Source organism: Podarcis erhardii (genome assembly GCF_964252035.2).
Source record: "Podarcis erhardii genome assembly, chromosome: 2".
In the NCBI taxonomy this organism is placed as follows: domain Eukaryota; kingdom Metazoa; phylum Chordata; class Lepidosauria; order Squamata; family Lacertidae; genus Podarcis; species Podarcis erhardii.
The window spans coordinates 111,272,876-111,296,213 of record NC_138498.1 but is presented as its reverse complement, the minus strand read 5'-3'; the positions used below and the strand labels follow the sequence as shown (position 1 = coordinate 111,296,213).

General features: G+C 42.1%; 1 protein-coding gene and 2 long non-coding RNA genes across 9 annotated transcripts in view; 2 read left to right on the top strand and 1 right to left on the bottom strand.

The window, feature by feature from the left end:
- The first annotated feature begins 1,618 nt into the window (after positions 1–1,618).
- Positions 1,619–8,074, top strand: LOC309337374. Of its 3 annotated transcripts, XR_014154222.1 has the most exons (5): positions 1,619–1,870; positions 3,427–3,546; positions 4,366–5,040; positions 6,277–6,438; positions 7,098–8,074. It is a non-coding gene; the product is annotated as an uncharacterized lncRNA (long non-coding RNA). The 3 variants fall into 3 exon arrangements; XR_014154223.1 differs by lacking the exons at positions 1,619–1,870; positions 3,427–3,546 and having other exon boundaries at positions 4,270–5,040; positions 6,277–6,453; positions 7,098–8,066; XR_014154224.1 differs by lacking the exons at positions 1,619–1,870; positions 3,427–3,546 and having other exon boundaries at positions 4,270–5,040; positions 7,098–8,065.
- A 451-nt stretch (positions 8,075–8,525) lies between these two features.
- On the top strand, positions 8,526–13,336 carry LOC309337439. Of its 2 annotated transcripts, none has more exons than XR_014154301.1 (4): positions 8,526–9,475; positions 10,579–10,736; positions 11,672–11,787; positions 12,377–13,336. It is a non-coding gene; the product is annotated as an uncharacterized lncRNA (long non-coding RNA). The 2 variants fall into 2 exon arrangements; XR_014154302.1 differs by having other exon boundaries at positions 11,672–11,801.
- A 963-nt stretch (positions 13,337–14,299) lies between these two features.
- Positions 14,300–23,338, bottom strand: part of LOC309337200 (C-type lectin domain family 2 member B-like) — a gene marked incomplete at its 5' end in the record, with an annotated part of 88,968 nt that continues 79,929 nt past the window's right edge. For 2 of the 4 annotated variants that reach the window (XM_081853938.1, XM_081853937.1), the window contains 4 exons: positions 14,300–15,846; positions 17,344–17,447; positions 18,284–18,477; positions 19,072–19,185. In XM_081853938.1, coding sequence (XP_081710064.1) covers positions 15,684–15,846; positions 17,344–17,447; positions 18,284–18,477; positions 19,072–19,185 — 575 coding nt within the window. In that variant the 3' untranslated portion in view covers positions 14,300–15,683. The remainder of the gene's footprint in view (positions 15,847–17,343; positions 17,448–18,283; positions 18,478–19,071; positions 19,186–23,338) is intronic. The other 2 variants (XM_081853939.1, XM_081853940.1) reach the window with 2 other exon arrangements.

Genomic DNA, 23,338 nt, shown 5'->3' with positions numbered 1-23,338 from the left:
GCCTCCCCCCTTTGATAGTCCTTCTTCTAAGGTGCAAAACAAAAGTGGAACGGCACAGATCCGACATACCATTAAATTTCTATGAATTTATAACAGAAACACTATAGAGGTAGAGATACCTCTACTGTATAGGTTTTCAATCAAAGCGGAAACATTCTGACACATTCTGAAAAGATTAGTCATGGTTAATTAATTCCGCATATGTTGTATTACAGCTTGTCAAAGTCATTGAGCAAGATAGACAGCAGCCTTGCAGTACCTGCTTGGCTGCCACAAGGGGCGCTGTTCGGTTACATTCATTGGTTAGAGCGCAGCGATTTATTTGAATAGGGAAACAGTCTACCCAGTTTGAGAATAGGGAATGGGTTCCGTACGGGGGCAGACTTCTATGTTTAGGCGCTTCCTTATTTATGGAGGCCCTTACAAAAAAAAGTTTACCAATGGGAGTTGTGTGTGTATTCGTGTCGTGCTTGTGGAACTGGGGGGGCGGGGGGAATTCCTGCAACAATCCTAAATCTCCGAACATTCAGCTTTGTTGGATACCCACTGATTCTAGTGTCCTAACAAGAGTGGGAGAAAAGCTTTTATCTTTCCACTTTCTTCGTGTCATGCATAATTTTATAAACTTCTATAGATGTACAGCTTATGTACAAAGGTAAAAATTACAGTAGCTGCCCTGCTGCCCTTTGCTTCTAGCTCTGTGGAATGTGACACAGAAGGAAATTTGAGGGGGAAAGATTTCACACCTCTCGTCTTTCCCATGGCTACTGAGCATGCTCAGACCTCAATGGATTATTATTATTTTTTAGGGGGCTGTCCTCTTCACTTAAATATTTGTACTTCTGCAAACAAACCTAAATTTTTGATACCTCCCTCATAAAGGCGTCTGGTGGTTCTGCAAGCAAGGGTTGTTTTGCCTGTAAATAAGGTTTTCTATTATCTTTCTGAAGGATGAAATATCTGCTGGAAGATGAGCCAAAAATGGTGGAACATGCGAATACCTACGAGAAACCTGTAAACAGAGCAGAACAAGTAACTATTCTCATTACTACATATTTGGAGTTGAGAGAAAAATCTGGTAAGCAAGTTAATTCTGATGCATGAAAAGTATCAAGAAGGAGACTTGAGACAGATTGTAGTTTGTTGGGGGGGGGGTTAAAGAGCGAGCTCTTAAGAATCTCTTTTTGCAGAATGCGCAGTCATGTCATTCCATTTTGTAAGCAGGTTTTGGTAGTTTGCAAAATCCTGCCCAGCCTATGTAGCCATAGCGGACGATGGGCCATATTCACGATAGCGTGGCTGAAAATGAACATGGGCCATTTCAAATGAAACAAATACTGTAACTTGCATGGAGTCTTTGTTACCAAATGAAGCAAAGTGGGTCAATGAAAAGTGGATATTAATGAAAAATCACCTGTAGCTGCTGTGATGCTGATGGTGATGTTTAATAATAATAATAATAATTACCCCACCCACCTGGCTGGGTTTCCCCAACCACTCTGGGCAGCTCCCAACAGAATATTAAAAACATGATACCAGGTGCTTACAGGAACGCAGAACCTAGAACTAGAACCTTGCAGGAAAGACTGCACACCTGGTAAGGAGGCTTGAGGTCCAACATCTCTCAGGAGTATTTGGGCATCCTAGAACTGCCTATGATCTACTTGCATTGCTCATGCCTATGGAGGGAGCCTACGGCAGAAGAACGATGCAGAAACACAGAACTGCCCACTCCCTAAGCCTTGAACACCCATCTCCTCATTGCTTTTGGCAGGCCCAGTTTCAGCACCACCTGGCCTTGTTGAAAAGCGAGAGGGACAGCAGGGAGGTCCTTGCAGTGAACCAAAGGAAGAGACTGGAGATGCTGCTGGTAAGTTTGCCTCCTTAGGCAAGGCTGTCTTTGATGATGATGATGATCATAAATACCCTGCCCATCTGACTGGGTTTCCCCAGCCACTGGGCGGCTCTCAACAGAATATTAAAAACACAATAAAGCATCAAACATTGAAATCTTCCCTAAACAGGGCTACCTTCAGATGTCTTCTAAAAGTCAGATAGTTGTATATTTCCTTGACATCTGATGGGAGGGCGTTCCACAGGGCGGGTGCCACCACCAAGAAGGCCGTCTGCCTGGTTCCCAGTAACTCTTTAAAAGGCTCTCTGAATACTGTCATTCTGGGAGTTGTTGTTTCTTCACTTCAGAAAAGCTAATGAAATGCAAAGATGCAAATGAGTGGGCAGGTGCTTGTATTAACTCCTGGAAATGGGGTTGCAAAAACAAAAATAAAAATGGGCATCTGGGGTGACAGAGAGAGGGTCAGGAAACAGAGAAGGCCTTTAACCTGCTGTATATATATGCTACTCCTCAGCTACTGAGGCCCATCCTCATCATCTCCTATGGCTACCTAGGCTGGGCAGGATTTGGCAAACTATGAAAACCTAAAAGGATTGTGGATAAATGAAGATTCACCACCACAACCACCCTGGCTGTTAAATAAAACTTTTCTTCTTTTGCTTCCAAGACCGAGCAGGCATTGTGGCATAGAATTATATGAACTAGAAACTTTGTTTTTCAAAAAAAGAAAAAGGAAAAAAAGAATGAAATGTGGGATTCTGAAAAAGTTGGATTTTGCACCGAATATCACAAGTCGTAGTTCCACAGCACTATATCATTCACACTGTCTTGACTGCAGTCATTCATTATTGCTTTTGTTCCCTCCATGCCCAGCATAGAAACACAAGCAGTTGCCCAAAGGGCAAATTGGGGGGCTCCCATCTGTCAGTCATGGTGGTTTCTATGCTGGACAAACTCCTCCTCCCCCGTCCTCCTTCCCCATGCCTAGTGCAGATGTGGTTAAGGGAGAGAGGAAGCCACCTGCCCCCATGCCAGCAGCTCACAGTCCATTTATCTGCACACAATTCCTCTTTCCCTATAGCAATCAGGAAAGTGGTTAAACAGAAGGTGGTTTTTAATATAGCTAAGCCTTTTGGTTACAAAGGATAATGAAGATTTAAATAAATTGCTGCAGCATGACGACCAGAAAACCAATTGGCAATGGCAGGGAAGTCCATATTTATTGCTGCCAGGCCCCATGCAGGGGCATAGCTAGCTCCTCCGGTACCCGGGGCAGGGCAAATACAAATATTACCTGGCAAATTAAGATGCTGGAGAGACAATTAGCTATGCTAACAACGCAGGAGATAGAAGCAAAATTGAAATATGCCAACTCCAAATTCCTGAATGCCCCCAAAAATAGATATTGAAATAAGAACAACAAAATTCTGGTATTAGTTGTGTGTGTGTGTGCATTTGTTGATGTGGCTATATGTGAAACACCTCTTGTAGGTGAGATCTGTGTTCTTCTTACTTTTTCCCTAGCAATGGTAAATAAAGACCATTATTTGTGTGTGTTAATTTCCTTTCAGGGGGTCACCCTAATTATTGCCATAAAAGAATCTCAATTGAATTCATTATTGCCACTACCACCACCATCATCCTCATTCTCCTCCTCCTCATCATCATCCCTGTTCTTGCTGTCCAGAGAGGTGAGTTTTCTGCCTGTTTTCTTAGTGCTTTCTTCCAGGTCAGGCCCAGTCATGACCCCTGTCTGCCACCAGCACTTTGGCTTCTAATAGCCAGTTCACACTGAGCAGCAGCAGTTAGGAAAACAGCTGCCTTTGGCTGAATCCATATTATCCATGCTCTTGCCAATGGCTCTCTGGGACTTTGGAGGGGATCTTTCCCAGCTCTACCTGAAGATGCCGGAGATTGAACCCAAGACCGTCAGCATGCAAAGCAGATGCTCTTCCACTGAGCAACAAAGCTCTACCAAGTGATGTGATTCCTCTACTGGTCCTTCCCTTTCCTCTCTCCAAGATGCATCTGAATCCAGGAGCCACAAGAGCTGCTTATTTTGGTTCCTTCTTTTTTTTTTTTTAAATGATATTTATTAAACTTTCCAATAAAAACATACAAATACAAAACAACTACAATAAGAACAAACACAAACAAAAAACAACAAGTATAATTCCAAAACTTATTTTCTCAATCTAATTTCCCCGACTTCCTCATACCTCACCGTTTTGTATTCTAGTTTCATTATCCCATCAGCAACTCCATTCCCTTATTTCCCAAAGGTTTTTTACGAATTCCATTCCTTTTCTTACTCTAATGTCTCTGAAAACCACAATATTTTTAGGTCCATGTCAAGCTAACATTCTTTAATCTTATAGTATTTGTTGAGATAGTCCTTAAATTTCTTCCAAGAGCTGCTTATTGGTTCCTTCTTTGCCCTCCCTCCAAGCCGGAGGTTGAAATGTTATGTGCAGATCCCAGTTCAGAGCAGAACTTTCTCTCTCTTGCAGGGGGGAAAGCCAACCAGATTTGCCCTGATGTTTTTTTGAGAGCAATATGCCCAGCTGGCTGGATTGTCTATGAAGGAAAGTGTTACTTTTTCTCAGAAGAAGAAAAAAACTGGACATCTGCCCAGAGCTTTTGCATATCCCAGGGCTCTTCTCTGGCTGAGATTCAGTGTGAGCATGAAAAGGTGAGACCAAGAAATGTATAAATGTTTGTGAGAATTATCTCCTGCACAGCACTAAGGATGAGCTATCCTTATGGAAATATAAAGAGAATCTGTGAGGTAACGTGGCTTTGTCATAGCTTGATGCAAACAAATTATCCATCTTGCAGCCATTATGATCAAGGATAATTGGGATTGTAGATCAATTCCCCAGCAAGTTCCCCATCCCTGCTATATACTCCGCCTTCAGCCACTTTCCTGTCCTTCTTGAACTCCTTCCTTCTACTATCTAAGCCTCACTTTCTTTGCATCTCCAGTCTCACTGCCCAGGTCTCTGTTCGTTCTCCTCCCACAAGTGGCATTACTTGAGGTGGAAGACTCATTTGGAGGCATTGCTCTAAACTGTTTGTGTGTTTTCAACCAAGGTGTTCAAGGGCGAAGCTGACCATTGGATTGGCCTCCGGAAGGACTTCAATGATACCTGGATATGGGCAGATGGATCAGAATACAGTAACACGTGAGTCCTTGTTCTTCTCCAAATTGGGACTAAGCAGCGACCATGCTGTGTACAGTGAGTTGATCCCAAACCTGAATCTGTAACCAAAAATCACTCCAGAATGTGAACTTCAAGGAATCAGGATTGCACCCAAAGCATAACCCCTTCCTGATATGTCGGGGTTTCTCACCTCTGACCATACACACAGAAACCATCCACACTGCCGACAAACTCCAGCTAATGCTCTTGAGCTCCTCTGGTGTGGAGAAAGTCCTTGTCTTCCCACTCTCATAAGACTTAAGGTCAATCAATTAAGCTGAAAGGTAGGAGATTCAGGATGCAGTAATGTGTTTCTTCACACATTACAAACTATGGAATCGACTCTCACAAGATGGACAGCTTTAGCAGGGAATTAGACAGACCCATGGAGAACAAGGCTGTTGATGGACCCTGATGATGAGTCATCTGCTGCCTCCAGGAACTGAGGCAGCGTAGCCTTGAATACAAGTTGCTGTGGAACAATCATTGGGGAAGGTTCTAGTAAAAGCATAAATATTTTATTGATTTCTGGGTAAACAGTGAAGAGAAAGGAAACAATACAAAATATCAAGTACAGATCATGTGTCATACAAACAAAGTACAAAAGCACACAGGGTGAAGTTTATCCGTGGATCAGATCTCTCCATAATGTAACAGGTGGTTTCATTAGGGAGGCAGATTTATGAGCATGAGCAAGAAACATAAACCAGGTACTCTTAAACTCTCTTAATCTGCTATCTAACAATGTTGAGCTAATCTCCAATAGCGCTGTCTCCCAGACCTGTAAGCCAGTCATGCAATGTAAGCAAGCCATGCTTACACAAGCCCCAAATCAATGGATTCAAGTTATAAGAAAGGAGATTTGGACTAAATCTCAGGAAGAACTTTCTGACAGTAAGAGCTGTTTGGCAGTCAAACGGGCTCCCTTGGGAGGTTGTGGACTCTCATTTATTGGAGATTTTTAAATAGAGGTTGGATGGCCACCTGCTAAGGGTTCTTTAGCTGTGATGAACACAATGGGACTTGCTTCTGAGTAGACATGGCTAGAGGATTGCACCATAAGTCTCTGAGATGGAAAGTTATGAAATGATCTGGAACTAAGCTCCTATTTCTAATGGATCTGATTCTTGGCTGCATAGTTTATGACACTGCCCCACCCATGCAAAACGGAGCGACAAACCTGGCATGCCCATCTCACCTCTTCTTCTTGTGTTGCAGGTTGGTGGTGAAAGGAAGCGAAAACTGTGCCTATCTAAGCAAGAAGTTTGTCATTCCCTCCCATTGCAACATACCCAAAAAGTGGATCTGCAGTCACCCTGATGCATATATGAGGAACAAAAACTCTACAGCAGGAAAAGTCATATGCCAAGAGGAATTATGGTAAGTCCCAGGGATGTAAGAAATTTCCATTCTGGCCCATTTTAATCACAATCAGCACTATTTCAACTCTGCTGCAGTTTGATTTCCTTCGTACAATATTCATCTCACTGTCTACTATTTAACATAGTTTGCATTCATTTGCATTCATTTCTGTGTAAAGCAAACATCAAAACAATGTAATAAAGTATTTAATGACATACCTTTTATGGACATCAAGACGGCAACAACAATCAGGTGAACAAATACTGATTGTATTCACTTGATTCTTTGACCACAGAGCTGCCACCATTTCTGCCTGCTTTTCTGTTTTTTGTCACAATTCTCTGACATCCCTAGTGTGTGTCAGGAGACTACACAGAGGAGTGTTCACAGATGAGTGTTTTGTATGTAGCTTGTTCACAGCTTCATACAAAACCTCAATCTGAACTAGGCTTCAGTGCCTGCACACTTTCAACATGATCTTTGCACAACAAGTTGTCTTACTTTATAATGAATCTTGAAATCTGTCACCAAGAAGAGAATGGAAAATCATAAGCAGGGACACTGGGCTTCTACAATGAAACTAGCCATTTGCTAACTAAGTGGAGAGGGCACAAGTTGATGATTCATGGATTTATGCCATTCTGCAGAATTCCATCAATTTTTTTCTTCCATTTCAGATTATTAGAGTTGTGAAGATGACCACCTACACAAAAGTTGACTTGGTGCAGGCTCAATGCAAGACAAATGTACAACTCTGCTGTGGTGGCTTGCCACAGGAAATTGTCATGTGATCATTGCTATAGGATGTTACAATGGCCACAAGCATAGGTGGCTTTCAAAATGGACTGTCCTTGGTTCAAAGAGCACAGGCATGTTGACAGCTATTAACAAGGCAAATAGGGACTGGACCACCCCATTCAGAGGCTGGTGTACAACTTGGTTTTTATTAGGGACATCTGGCTGGAGATTCAAGAGTACATTATACTGACCCAGACTGGCAACTCTCATGTTTCTGGCATACATTATTGTGCGGCACAGTTGGGGATCCTGGGCAAAATATTATCCGACTCCTTTCATTTCACCTGGCATGTCCAGTGGCTCCTCATAGCCAGACGAAGTGTCCACTAGTGCCATCATGTTTCTGCCATCTGTATTCTGCCAGAAATTGTGTCCTTAATATGGAATGCATGGCTCATCCATGGCTGCCAGCTTCTGTGATGGGCTCTCAGGGCTTCCTAGTCCCTTGCCAGCACTTGACACTTTAAGTAGGCCCCAATCCACACCAGCCAGGCAATGGTTCCTGAAGAGGCCACCTGTGGACGTTTCGTGAAGGCCCAACCCAGGGCTGGATTAACCTGCAGGGACTGAGTTGCTTCTCTGCACCTGGCTTGGGGCAGGGCCTGACAGGCTCCATAAAGGAGTGCTGCTGGGCAGAGAGGGCTCCATTTTTGTTTTTGTTTAAAATTGCTTTTATTTTTTTATCTATGTCATTTTAAATTGTGATTGATACTAATGTTGTATTCTTAGTTTTAGATTTTATGATTTATGTTGAAATTGTTTTCCATTTGATTGTGTACATTTTGATGTGTCTCATTTATTGTTTATAACTTTTGTTATGTTGGTAATTATGTAAATGTTCTCATGTTGTAAGCCGCCTTGAGCATTTTTTTAAATGTGGAAAGACGGCATACATGTACTAATATTTATATATAATATAATAATATAAATAAAGTGGAAGTATACAAAAATCATCATGGTTTTCCATCTTGCTGTAAGCTTTGTTTCATTTTGAAAAATATAATATAATTTTACATTTTACTCGTTTCACTATTTAGGGTAGGTATATATGGGGCACCCCAATCTTTAAAGTGCTTAGGGTCTCTAAAGGTGTTAATCCGGCCCAACCTACGGGAAAAGAAGGGTTGGGCAATCTCAGTCACATGCCTGATGTAGGGGAGGAGTCCAGCTGCTGTAACTCAGGCAAACTGAAGGCTCAAAGAGAAAGAAAGGGTGTAAGAGATGGAAGGGATGCCCAGGGGAGATGCAGGAAACAGGCTGTGTACCTAAGAAGGCGTCTCCACAAAGATAGGGGGATCTTGGTCACACCAGCATCAGTTGCAATCTCTTTACACCAAAAAGCATAGTTCTTTTATCAACTTTTAATCCTTACAGATGACCATAAGTATACACAGGGCCTTCGCGTTGCTCTTGGAACTGCCAGCACTGTGATTTTCCTCCTCACTCTGGCTGAAAGTTTTGGGTGAGTAACTGCATGCTTAATGTTGGTTTCTCCAAGAATATTTGCAATCCTGTGCAAGTCAACCCCCGTTGAATTTAGTAGCGTTTGCTCTCAGGTGGGAATAGGATTGCAGCCTGAGAGTGTGAATGCAGATAACGTTTCCTGGCACAGTCCAGTAAAAGTTGGCCACCCTGGAGTCATCCTGGAAGGCTACTGTTACTCTGCTTTTTGTCAAAGGCACCTTAGCAGCTGGTGAATAAAAAATAGTGTGGGCATTTCAAAAAATATTTATTTATTTGAGAAAAGATAAATTATGCATCAAATAAGCCCCAGTTCTGTGCTCTGAATAAACTGTGGGGAATTGTATTTCTTATTTTCCAACCCTAACGGTTAGCCCTATTTTCCACCTCTGTATTTTAATTAAAATAATGAACATTGTTTAATATTCCTATTAATACTCTTTGATGCCCTGCTTGTTTAGCCCCAGTCATTGTGAACAGCAGGATTCTTCATCATTTGATGACAGGTTACAGGGTGCCAAATATATGTATCCTTCGTGAATTACATTTGCTATGTAACAAAACTAAATGGCTGTTTCTTTTCTTGTGCAAGAAAAACAGACTGTATCCCCACAGTTGTCCATAGCATCTTTTAATACTAGAGCTGATATTCAGGATCAAATGCAACACTATAAAATGTATTTAGTTTTGCAGCCTAAACAAACACCAGAGGACAGCAGCAGCAGCAGCACTGACTCTGAATTTAAGCTACAGCTGAAACGCTATATGTGCATCTCTCTAAGCCAGAGCGGAACAAGTAACCTCAGCCACTCATGGATGACTCGTACTTTGTGTATGTGTACCAGAAACACTGTCTGGACGTCAGCCACTTCCATCTTCCGAATCAGATTTACTATTAAAACACCATTTAAAAGTTTTACTTTTAAAATGACACAGAATTCAGATGCATTGACTTCCTCCTCCCCCTATAAGGGCTGCTCAAATTAATTCTCAGCCTAAGTTTTTTTTTTTTTATAAATATTTATTAAAGTTTTTAAATATAAATGCACAAATAATAAACGATCTTACTTCTATCACAACAATCTCATCACTTCTTTGGACTCCCTCACGTCTCCCGCTCCCATTTACATCGTTAAAAAATTTTTCCAAACAAATTATCAACTTGTTTACAATCTCATGTCCACTCATTCAAATATAATCTAGCACTTCTTCCAAAAAATTTTATATTTTCTTTAGTCTCACTTATCATCAAATTTAAATCTATTAGACTGTTAGACCTTTAAAATATGTCTTTCCAATTGTGTTCCAAAAAAAGTACCATCTTCCCTCAGCATAGGGAAAGATCCCACATTTAGTACTTTAAAAATGATTTACTTACAAACTCTTCAAAGGTCAAGTTCATGTTCTTTTCCATACATTACTCAGAAAGGTTACACAGGCAGTAAATAGTTTAGTTCTAAAGAGGTGAAAGTTCATAAATTCTTTGTATAGGAGCACAAGATTGGCTTGTGAGTGTCATGCAGCCAGGCTAGAGCAACCAGCTTAGCCTCTTCACACGCTGAGAGCATCAGCAGTGGCATTGTGTGGGGAGGGCCAGAGGGGTGTTGGCCCCAGGTACATTTCCTCCTCATGCAGCCTGGCAGCATCACAAAGGCAGCATGAAGTCAGGTTCCCATGTAGTTTCCTCTCAAAATGCTTAACAAGCATCTGAGACCACTTGGGATTCTACATGTTACTCAAAACTCCTGGGAAGTTTATTTACTGAAATAAAGCTCCCCTTTGCAATGAGACATTTTGTAATATGCAATAAATTCTCAGATTCTCCCAGGACGGGGAAAATAAAAGCATCCATTTATGCAGAGAAATATTCTGCCTCTTGCTTTCCCTCTCTACCACTAGAGGATGCCCTAAACTGCAAAATATGCCCCAATGACTGGGAACTGCACAGGAACACCTGCTACTGGATCTCTCAAGGGCAAAAAACCTGGACCGAGAGCCAAGATGACTGCAAAGGAAAGAACTCCACCCTGCTTGTGATTCAGGACCAGCAGGAGATGGTAAATATGCAACTTATGAGAAATGTCTAGCCAACAGGGATCCAGTTGAAGCAAAGCCCACAAGAGACTTCTGTAGGACCTGTGATCCTTCAATTGTTGGACTTCAGCTCCCATAAGTCCTAACCATCCGTCAGGATGCTTTATTCCTCAACAGCACATATAACTTTGCTCAATGACATTTGTATAGATCTTGTAAGTGTTCAGAGGGCTTTACATGCATGATCCAATTGTAATCCTTATACGTAGCAACCTTTTTAAATGCTCAGTATTATTATGTTCCGTAGTGCAGTTGGAAGGCTAGAGGCTCAGAGAGCAGCTTGCCTAAGGCCACCTAGTGTGTTCATGTTATGGCAGAGGGGAAATTTGAAACATGGACTTCCTGGTTCAGACTTCATTCTCTTCACCCTCCAATGGTGTGTATAAAAAGTAGCAAAAAATGCACTTAAATTGCAATCCATCCATCCAATCCCTTGAGCCTTGCTGTCAATCCTCCCTTGGCCTAAAAGCTGCTTTAGACAGCCACTGCTGAAATCAGATACACATCTCCACAATATTAAATACGCATTAGTTAAAATGCATGCATTTGTACAGAAGGTCCTTATACGCACATACAGAAGTAGGGGACCCCCTCCTTTTCTCAGCTAAAAGGATTTCCAACTGGGTCAGCTGAAGATGGCTAAGGAGCAGGATGTGGAGCAATGAAGAGCTCCATAGAAATGAAGCTGATGGAACTGAGCATGAACTGTTGATTCAGTGGTCAGAATGGCAACATCCGGTGCTATTTTTCTAGAAAAAGAGGTGCCAGAACTCACCATGAAGACCTCCCTTGTTTTCTTACAATGTTAACGGTACCCACCTGAGAGGTGCCAGAACTGAGTTCCAGCAAGTTCTGGCTGAAAGAAAGCCCTGGCAAACCCTTGTCTGTTCCATTATAGGCAATCATAAAGAATATGACAAAGGAAAACCGGTATTGGTTGGGATTCACAGCAGCCAAACTCTCTGAAGAGTGGAACTGGGAATGGATTGATGGATCCCCCTTCAAGGGAGAACTGTGAGTAGTTCCAGGTGTGCACTGATAATTTCTGTATTTTTTTTATTTTTTTATTGATTTACATGTTAGTAAAGAAGCATAGACCTAGTGATGTAAATAAAACATAGAAATGAAAAGAAGAGGGAGGCCTTAACTACAACCTTCAAATCAATGCATACACAAAGGCTGAACTACCAATATAAATAAAAGAGATGCCTTTACTGATGCCAAGGTGTAAGTTTTCATCTGTCCCAAGAGGCATCTTGTGACGTCTGTTGGTATTATTTTTATTTTTAATTAAATTTATATACCGCCCTATACCCACAGGTCTCAGTAAGTTACAACTTAAAATCACAATACAGGTATAAAAACACAAAATACATTTTTTATAAAAGCAGCTCAAGAGCCCCCCCTCTCCCCAATAGATTTTAAAAGGACATTGGATGTCAATCAGCCTCATGTCAGTCAGCTGAGGATAAATAGCTCACCTCTTGGCATGAAGGGAAAGGTTTTGATGTGAGAAATGAAAACAGTATCCTGATACTGAATGACAGAATCTTTTCTCTTTTTTTTTGAAAAGCAACAACAAATTATTTCCTTTATTCTGCAGGTTTACAGTATCGGGCCCTGCTAAAGTAAACAGCTGTGGGGTGATAAGGCGAAATAGAGTTAATTCTGATGCATGCAGTTCTTTATCTCTTTGGATGTGCATGAAAGCAGCTTTCCAGATATAAGCACAAAATGGGGTCAAGTGTTGGAAGTAAGAAACCATCTCATTCTGAACAATGAGTTGGCCCCTGACTTCTTGTGCAGCTTGCAAGATCGCCTCCAGCCCAGAATAGTCTGCAGTTGCCAGGATGCTCCTTAACCGACTTATGGCAGGAAGCCAAAAGCCCTAGTAATTACTTATGTATTATGGGTAAGGTTTTATTCCCCAAATGGGCAACTGTCATAAAATCCAAACCTTTGCTAGTGTATTGGGACAAAAGCAGCCAGTTTGTCAGTTCCCTTGAGTTCCCTTTCATTGATTTATATTAATATAATACTATTCTAATGCAATTAAGTGAAGAATCTGTAGCCAAAGGCAAAGGGGAGTTTTTCCAGATATTAGGTAAAGGTAAAAGGTAAAGGACCCCTAGATGGTTAAGTCAAGTCAAAGGCGACTATGGGGTGTGGTGCTCAACTTAGTTTCAGGCCAAGGGAGCCGGTGTTTGTCAACAGACAGCTTTGTGGGTCCTGCCATTTACCTTCCCATCGCAGCAGTACCTATTTATCTACTTGCACTGGTGTGCTTTCAAACTGCTAAGTTGGCAGGAGCTGGGACAGAGCAACGGGACCTCACTCAGTCACGGGGATTTGAACCACCGACCTTCTGATTGGCAAGTCCAAGAGGCTCAGTGGTTTAGACCACAGCGCCACCTGCCTCTTCACTCAGGGAATGACTAATCTAATAAATGAAGTGATGATTTGCACCCCCATCAGTGCACTGTCTGTGGGAGAATTTATGGATAGTAAATACCATCTTTTTCGCCCCGCAGGGCGCATATAGCTTTTTGGGGGGGAAATAAAGTTGGAAAAATTATTTTCCCCCCAGGTGCGGGGCTGGGGTGGGGGAAGCTAGAGCTTCCCCTGACCCCAGCCTCAAGAACAGGCTGCTCTCCGCAAGCTGTGGGAGCCCTCCCATGGCTTGCGCAGAGCTACCCGAAGCCCAGGCATGACTGCTCAGCGCGCCCGGGCTTCGGGATAAGAGGCAGCTCTGCGCAAGCCGTGGGAGGGCTCCCGCGGCTTGCGCAGAGCTACCCGAAGCCCGGGCACAACTGCTCAGCGCACCTGGGCTTCGGGGTGCAGGCAGCTCTGCGCAAGCCGTCGGAACCCGGTGGGAACTCTCGCAGGCTCCCAAGGCTTGTGGAGAGCTTCCTGAAGCCTGGAGAGCGAGAGGAGTCGGGTGCGCACTGACCCCTCTCGCTCTCCAGGCTTCAGCGAAAGCCTGCATTCGCCCCATAGGACGCACACACATTTTCCCTTCATTTTTGGAGGGGAAAAAGTGCATCCTATAGGACAAAAAATACGGTATGATATTTATGGATAGTAAATTCACGACATGTTGTGCACTGCGGGAAAATATGACGAAAATGACCCACAGGTGATATTTAACACCTGCCAAACTAGCGAACATGTTTTAAAAAGAAAAAGGTAAATGTTGGAAATGCAATGAAGTAGAGGGATCCTTTTTCCACATGTGGTGGTCCTGCAAAGGAATCTGGGAATTCTGGGAAATTATAATGAATTTTAAAAGATATATCAAAATAACCTTCCCCAAAATGCATTCCTTTTGGGAATGGTAACAACAGAAGTCCCTAAGAAACAAAATAATTGATTATTATATGCCACCACTGCGGCTAGAATCTGATTGGCACAAAGGTGGAGAATGAGTATGGTACCCACCAAGGAAAAGTGGCAATTTAAAATGCTTGAATATGCTGAATTGGCAGGCATAAAGAACAGGGCAAGGGAGAAAAAATGACCAAGAATATAAGGAGGATTGGAAAACGTTTATTGAATATTTTAAGAACCAGTATAAATAAGTAACAAGTGCCTGGCAGTGGTGTGGTCCACGGGGTCACGAAGAGTCGGACACGACTAAATGACTAAACAACAACAAGTAAATAACCCAGCAGGTCTTGAGTAAATCCAGCAGAATAGAAATCAACATAAATAAAAGCATTTAACAGAGAAAGAACGTTGAAGATTAACAATTTGGAATACGCTATTTAGCAGAAAAGTAGAGAAACCAAGAAAAGAGTGGGAGGGAAGCTATCAGACATTTATTTGTATGTTGAGATTGATATCAAAGTGGTACGACTGAGGGATGGAGGGAAGGGGGTGTGGGATAAGTTGTTTTTCTTTTGTTTTTGTATAAAAAATGCAGATAAAAATTAAAAATAAAAATAAGAAGGCATTTACATAACTTCTTAAAAGATCTTTTACAAAAAGAATCAATTTGGCTAATTTTCAAAAATTTTATGATACATAAATAAATACATTTTTAAAAGCCTTGAATCTAGATAACACCAAACTGAAATTTACACATGCTGCACAGATATTGACTCGTGTCCTCAGGGTTATTTCCAAGGAAATGTGGTCCTATTCGGAACTCTATTAACAATCTGAAATAGAAGAAACAATTGATGGATTCCTGGCACAATGGTTTAAATCCACAAATCATCAACTTGCGCCCTCTCCACTTAGTTAGCAAATGGCTAGGTTCAATGTAGAAGACCAATGCCTCTGCTTATGATTTTTCTTGGTGACAGATTTCAAGATTCATTATAAAGTAAGACAAGTTTCTAGCTGATGGTTGTGCAAAGATCAGGTTGAAAGTGTGCAGGCACTGAAGCCTAGTTCAGATCCTTTGAGGTTTTGTATGAAGCTGTGAACAAGCGTCAGAGTTGAGCACTCCTATCTGTAGTCTCCTGTCACACACCAGCTTTGGTGTAAAATTGTTTCCATACATACAATTTGCTGCCTTTCCTTCTAGAAACAGTATCTAGGTCATACAATGGAAAGGCTTACCTAGAGATGTCAGAGAATTGTGACAAAAACAGAAAAGCAAGCAGAAATGGTGGCAGCTCTGTGGTCAGAGAATCAAGTGAATACAATCTGTATTTGTTCACCTGATTGTTGTTGCCTTCTTGATGTCCACAAATGGTATGTCATTAAATACTGTCTTACATTGTTTTGATGCTTCCTTTACACAGAAATGAATGCAAGTTGCACAAACAATGTTAAATAGTAGACAGTGAGGTTAATATTGTAGATTAGAAAGAAATCAAATTGCAGCGGAATGGAAATAGTGCTGATTGTGATTAAAATGGGCCAGAATGGAAATTGCTGATTTCTTACATCCCTGGGAATTACTATAATTCCTCTTGGCATATGACTTTTCCTGCTGTAGAGTTTACATTCCTCATATACACATCAGGGTGACTGCAGATCCACTTTATCGGTATGTGGCAACGGGAGGCAATGACAAACTCCTTGCTTAGATAGGCACAGTTTTCGCTTCCTTTCACCACCAACCTGCAACACAAGGAGGAAAGGTGAGATGGGCAAGCCAGGTTGGCTGCTCTGTCTTGTATGGGTGGGAGAGTGTCATGAACTATGTAGCCAAGAATCAGATGCATTAGAAATAGGAACTTAGTTCCAGATCATCAGTATTTCATAACTCTGCAGCTCAGAGACTTATGGTGCAATCCTGTACACATGTCTACTCAGAAGAAAACCCCATTGTGTTCATCACAGCTAAAGAACCTTTGGCAAGTGGCCATCCAACCTCTATTTAAAAACCTCCAATAAAGGAGAAACCACCACCTCCCAAGGGAGCCCATTTGACTGTCGGACAGCTCTTACTGCCAGAAGGTTCTTCCTGAGTTTTGGTTGGAATCTCCTTTCTGGAATCCATTGATTTGGGGCTTGTGTTACATGACTGGCTTACCAGTCTGGGAGACAGTGCTACTGGAGTTTGGCACAGCTTGGCAGGATTGTTAGATAGCAGATTAAGAAAGTGTGAGAGTATATGGCTTATGCATCCCTAATGAAACCACCTTTAACATTATGGAGAGATCTGATCCACAGATAAGCTTCACCCTGTGTAGTTTTGTGCTCTGGTTGTAAGACGGATGATCTGTACTTGATATTTTGTATTGTTTCCTTTCTCTTCACTGGTTACTGAAAAAGAATAAAATACTTACGTTTTTACTAGAACCTTCTCCAATGATTGTTCCACAGCAACTTGTATTCAAAGCTACGCTGCCTCAGTTCCCTCAGTTCCTAATTCCCTGCTAAAGCTGTCTGTCTTGCGGGAGTGGATTCCATATTTTGTAAATCCCCCACCTTTCAGCTTAATTGATTGACCTTAAGAATTATGAGAGTGGGAGAACAAGAATTTCTCCTTGCAGGAGCATCTCCATGCCCAGCGTTCAGTCTGGACACTGAGGTCCAGCGCCAAGGGCCTTCTGGTGGTTGCCTCGCTGCGAGAAGTGAGGTTACAGGGAACCAGGCAGAGGGCCTTCTCAGTAGTGGCGCCCGCCCTGTGCAACGCCCTCCCATCAGATGTCAAGGAAATAAAAGAACTACCTGACGTTTAGAAGACATCTGAAGGCAGCCCTGTTTAGGGAAGTTTTTAATGTTTGATGTTTTAATATTCTGTAGGGAGCCACCCAGGTTGGATAGGGAAACCATGCCAGATGGGCGGGGTATAAATAACATATTTATTATTGGTACCATCATCATCATCATCATCATCATCATCATCATCATCTTCCACTTTCTCCACACCAGAGGTAGCTCAAGAGCCTTAGCTGGAGTTTGTCGGCAGTGTGGATGGTTTCTGTGTGTATGGTCAGAGGTGAGAAACCCCAACATATCAGGAAAGTTACTGAGAGGTTTGAGTGCAATTCTGATTCCTTGAAGTTCACATTCTGGAGTGATTTTTGGTTAGATTCAGGTTTGGGATCAACTCACTGTTCCCAGCATGGTTCCTCTTTAGTCCCAATTCAGAGAAGACCAAGGACTCACGTGTTACTGTATTCTGACCCATCTGCCCATATCCAGGTATCATTGAAGTCCTTCCAGAGGCCAATCCAATGGTCAGCTTCGCCCTTGAACCGGAGCATGAACACCTTGGTTGAAAACACACAAACAGCTTAGAGCAATGCCTCCAAATGAGTCTTCCACCTCAAATAATGCCAATTGTGGGAGGAGAACAAACTTCCAACAGAGACCTGGGCAGTGAGACTGGAGATGCAAAGAAAGTGAGGCTTAGATACCAGAAGGAAAGCTTTGCTGAAAAGGGAGGAAGGAGGTTCAAGGAGGATAGGAAAGTGGCTGAAGGAAGAGTAAGATGGATCATTTGTTTACATCAAGATTCAGGTAGATAGCTGTGTTGGTCTGATGCAGTTGAAATAGAAATAAAAATGAAAATAATGAAAATAAATTGTCCAGTAGCACCTTAGAGACCAACTAAGTTTGTTCTTGGTACAGTGGTACCTTGGGTTAAGTACTTAATTCATTCTGGAGGTCCGTTCTTAACCTGAAACTGTTCTTAACCTGAAGCACCACTTTAGCTAATGGGGCCTCCTGCTGCCACCGCGCCGCTGGAGCACGATTTCTGTTCTTATCCTGAAGCAAAGTTCTTAACCCGAGGTAATATTTCTGGGTTAGTGGGGTCTGTAACCTGAAGCGTATGTAACCTGAAGCATCTGTAACCTGAGGTACCACTGTATAAGCTTTCGTGTGCATATCTGAAGTGTGCATGCACACGAAAGCTTATACTAAAAACACACTTAGTTGGTCTCTAATGTGCTCCTGGAGAATTTTTTTATTATTTTTGTTTGCATCAAGTTATGACAAAGCCAAGTTACGTCACAGATTCTCTTTATATTTCCATAAGGATAGCTCATCCTTGGTGCTGTGCAGGAGATAATTCTCAAAACATTTATACATTTGTTGGTCTCACCTTTTCCAGCTCACTCTGAATCACAGCCAGAGAAGAGCCCTGGAAACTGCAAAAGCTCTGGGCAGAAGTCCAGTTTCTTTCTTCTTCTGAGAAAAAGTAACACTTCCCTTCATAGCCAACCCAGCCAGCTGGGCACGCTGGTCCCAAAACAGCACAATTATTCACATCAAGGCAAGTCTGGTTGGATTTCCCCCCTGCAAGAGAGAGTATGTTCTGCTCTGAACTGGGATCTGCACATAACATTGGCTCCTGTCTGGCTTGGAGGGAGGGCAAAGAAGGAACCAATAAGTAGCTCTTGTGGCTCCTGGATTCAGATGCATCTTGGAGAGAGGAAAGGGAAGTAGCAGTAGAGGAATCACACAACTTGGGGGAGCTTTGTTGTTCAGTGGAAGAGCATCTGCTTTGCATGCTGACGGTCTTGGGTTCAATCTCTGGCATCTTCAGGTCGGGCTGGGAAAGATCCCCTCCAAAGTAATAATATAATAATAATTTATTATTTATACCCCGCCCATCTGGCTGGGTTTCCCCAGCCAATCTGGGTGACTCCCAACAGAATATTAAATACAAGATACAACATCGAACATTAAAAACTTCCCTAAACAGAACCAAAGTCCCAGAGAGATAGGCAAGGGCATGGATAATATGGATTCAGCCAAAAGCAGCTGTTTTCCTAACTGCTGCTGCTAAGTGTGAACTGGCCATTAGAAGCCAAAGTGCTGGTGGCAGACAGAGGTCATGACTGGGACAGACCTAGAAGAAAACACTCAGAAAACAGGCAGAAAACTCACCTCTCAGGATAGCAAGAACAGGGATGGTGATGAGGAGGAGAATGAGGGTGATGGATGCAATTAAGATGGTACGCTTAGGCATGATTCTTTTACAGCAATAATTAGGGTGATCCCCTGAAAGGAAATGAGCACACACAAATAATGGTCTTGATTTACCATACTAAGGAAGAAGAACACAAATCTCACCTACAAGGCGTGTTTCACATGTAGCCACATCAACACACACACAATAAACTAAAACCCCCATGGTGAACTGGGTTGCTAATACCAGAACTCGTTGATATTACTGCAATACTTATTTCTTTTTGGCATTCGGGAATTTGGAGTTGGTATATTTCAATTTTGCTTCTATCTCCTGTGTTGCTAGCACAGTTATTTCTGCAGCATCATAATATGACAGGTAATATTTGTATTTGTTGGAGATTTTCCCAGCTCTTTTTCTTTTTGTCTAATTTCACACAGAATCTTTTTGTATGTTCTCCTGTCTCTCTTTTTTAAGTCACGAAATGTTGTATAAAGTAACCTCTTATATATGCTTTACTTGCCTCCCATACCATACATATTTCTGTATCTTTATCTAAATTATTCTCAAAGAATTCTTTTAATTTGGGGCTGGAACACATTAGCCAGCAACCTTTGGACACCCAGTCAAATTCTTACTGAAATATGAGTGACAGCCCCTCCCCCTCCCCCTCCCCACAGGAAGACTTGGGGGCCTCACCTCACAGATGGCCTCATCCAGCTCATCCACAAAGTGGATGTTAAACTGGGCAGGCGATTCTGGGGTTCATTCTTTGGGGGCAAGAACTGATTGCTACTAGGAATAGCAAGAAGGGAAACAGAGATAGACACTTTCCAAAATAAGACATTTACTCAGAAAAAGCAATCTTTTACCTATAGCTGAAGAATTCAACTGGTCTCACAGATCATCTACAGAACTGATATGCATCTTCAATTATCTGAGGATATGCAGAAGACATCTCCCTGGCCTCAGCAACGTGACTCACCTTCAATTCTTTTCAGTATATCTGAGGCAGGATGGACAGAAATTAATTTTTTTGGGGGAAATGATATATAATGAATTGAAGAAAATGTTTAAAATGACATTTGTAAAAAAAAACCAGAAGCATTTTTGTTAGGGATTGTGGGACAAGACTTGCCAAGGAAAATAAGGAATTTATTTATGTATGCTACAACAGCGGCAAGAGTCTTGATAGCACAAGGATGGAAGAATGAGGAACCCCCGACAAAAGAAGAGTGGCAAGAAAAATTGATGAGTTATCCAGAACTGGATAAACTGACATATAAACTGGGAGATAAGGACAACTGTGACTTTAAAGAAGAATGGGAACTTTTTACAAATTATTTAAAAAGACAACAAAATGAACTGGACTCCTTGGCAGGTTTTGAATAAACATACACAAATTTGTTGTTGATAACATGATGGACAGATATGTAAGGATATATACAATTTTATAATATGCAGAGAAAATATGTGCAGCGAAATCGGGGAGAGGAGCTGAGGAAAGTCTTGGGGGGAGGAATAAAGGGGGGAAATTATGTAGGTGATTATATGGTTTGATAATTTGTTATGTGGAAATTGAGCAATAAAAAATATTTATAAAAAAAGAAAGAAACTGAACTTGAATAGTAAGCAGAGCCAAAGCTTCCCAGACGCTGCAGTAGCCAAAGATGACATTTTATGCTCATGTGGACTCCCCTGCCATTGCCAATTGCTTTTCTGGCTGTCATGCTGCAGCAGTTTATTCAAATCTTCATTATCCTTTGTAACCAAAAGGCTTAGCTATATTAAAAACCGCCTTCTGTTTAACCACTTATCTGGTTGCTATAGGGAAAGGGGAACTGTGTGCAGGTAAATGAGCTGTGAGCTGCTGGAATGGGGGCAGGTGACTTCCTCTTTCCCTTAACCACGTCTGCACTAGGCATGGGGAAGGAAGACGGGGAGGGGCCCAGCACAGAAACCACCATGACTGCCAGATGGGCAACTGCTTCTGTTTCTATGCTGGGCATGGAGGGAACAAAAGCAACCAAGCCAAGCAAGGGGACTTTTAATCTCACTATTCTTCAGGCACCCCTCTGTGTTTCTAAGCTGCTTGCAACAAAAGTGTTTGAATTGCCATTTGCTCTGATTGAGCGCTAAAGAGCAGTTTTACCCAGGGGGAAGCAGCTGGACAAGAGAAAGCATAGATAAGTCTCGAGATGCAAAATAATAATAGTTATTAATTTTATTATTTATATGCTGCCTATCTGACTGGGTTGCCCCTGTCACTCTGGGTGTTTCACAACAGACTATTAAAAAACAGCAAAACAACAAACATTAAAAAACTTCCCTAAATTATCTGCCTTCAGATGTCTTCTAGAAGTCAGATAGCTGTTTATTTCCTTGATGTCTGATGGGAGGGTATTTCACAGGGTGGGCATCACTACCAAGAAGGCCCTCTGCCTGGTTCCCAGTAACTTTTTAAAAGGCTCTCTGAATACTATCATTGTGGGAGGGTTTTTTTCCACTTCAGAAAAGCTAATGAAATGCAAAGATGCAAATGAGTGGCCCAGTGCTTGTATTAATTCCTGGAAATAGCGTTGCAAAAAGCAAAAGCAAAATTGGAATCTGGGGTGACAGGGAGAGGGCCATGAAACAGGGAAGGCCTTTAACATGCTGTACAGTGGTACCTTGGGTTACGTACGCTTCAGGTTACATACGCTTCAGTTTACAGACCCCGCTAACCCAGAAATAGTACCTCGGGTTAAGAACTTTGCTTCAGGATGAGAACAGAAATTGTGCTTCGGCGGCACGGCAGCAGCGGGAGGCCCCATTAGCTAAAGTGGTGCTTCAGGTTAAGAACAGTTTGCGGCTTAAGAACGGACCTCCGGAACAAATTAAGTACTTAACCTGAGGTACCACTGTATATATTTATATGCTAATTCTCAGCTACTGATGCAAAAGATACTAGATTTCAAAATTAGGTTTTGCTCCAAAGCAGAGAGATTGAGGCAATCTTTTGGCCAATATTTTTGCAGGGCTTGGTAAGGATAATCCTTCAAACATGAGAGGCTTGTATACATCAAGTTTATACATTCCAGCAGCTGTATATAAATACATCTGAAAAACTGGCTCACTTCAATTAAACAAATCCTAATAGGATCTGCAAGAATGTGGCCAGAGCTCTGCAGAAAACCACGCCAGTGTGCCGCTTGCAGCAATTTCCACATGACTCTTGCTCAGACAGACCCCCAAGGAGAATGTACAGAACCTCTAAGCAGCTTACAAGAAAGTCACATTACCAATGAAAACATTTTAAAACTATTAATACATTTAAAAGGAAATTACTTGTTTTTACTACTTGTTTTTAATTGTTCTCATTGCTTAGAGGGGTTTTTTTCAATCAAACAGTGTATAATTTTTCAGCAATGAACTGAAAAGAGACAACCATCTAGTTTTAGAGGGCGTGATCATTGATTAGAAATCAGGAAGATGCATATGTCAGATATTCCAGACTGATTAATGCAGCATATCAACATTACACACACAGAGGCTGCCATATGTTTGGAAATTTCCAGACATTGCCAGTATTTGGCCTTTGAAAATTGCTTCTGGCTGGAAATTTCAGAACCAGTTTTAAATGTCTGGGGAAACCCAGGCATATGACAACCTTTCGGCAATTATCTGCATACAAGGAGGAGGCATGGGGAAGAGTTGTATCTCAGTGGTTCAGCATGGACTTTGCATGCAAAAGGTCTCTGGTTCAAATCTGGCACCTGCAATTATTCCTGGGAAAGACTCCTGCCCTGAACCCTGCAGGGCTACTGCTTGCCACTGAGCCAAGTGGATCAGCGGTCTGACTTGGCAGAAGTTCGTGTCCTACGTAAAAGGACCGGGTAATTGAGCAAGAATTACGAGGTGCAGGAATTTATCATTTGCATCAGCAGATACTCTAGAGAACAAGACTAGCTCCTGTACAGGCTCCACATGCTGCAGGTTTTGTGAAGTGGCATCGGCAAACAACACAATCTTACTGCTTAATATTTTCTTCTAACTTACACAGGCGAGAACTTGGTCTTTTGGGAACTGGAAGGGGAGAAAGGCAGACACACACACACAAAATGTAAGCCAAACGCCAACAGGTTTCTAAACTAGGCATGGAGAACTGGTGGCCCCCAACTCCCATCAGCCCCAGACTGCATAACCAACAGGGGCAGGAATAGTGGGGCTTTTAGTCCAGCAACATCTGGAGGGCAATTCCCAGGG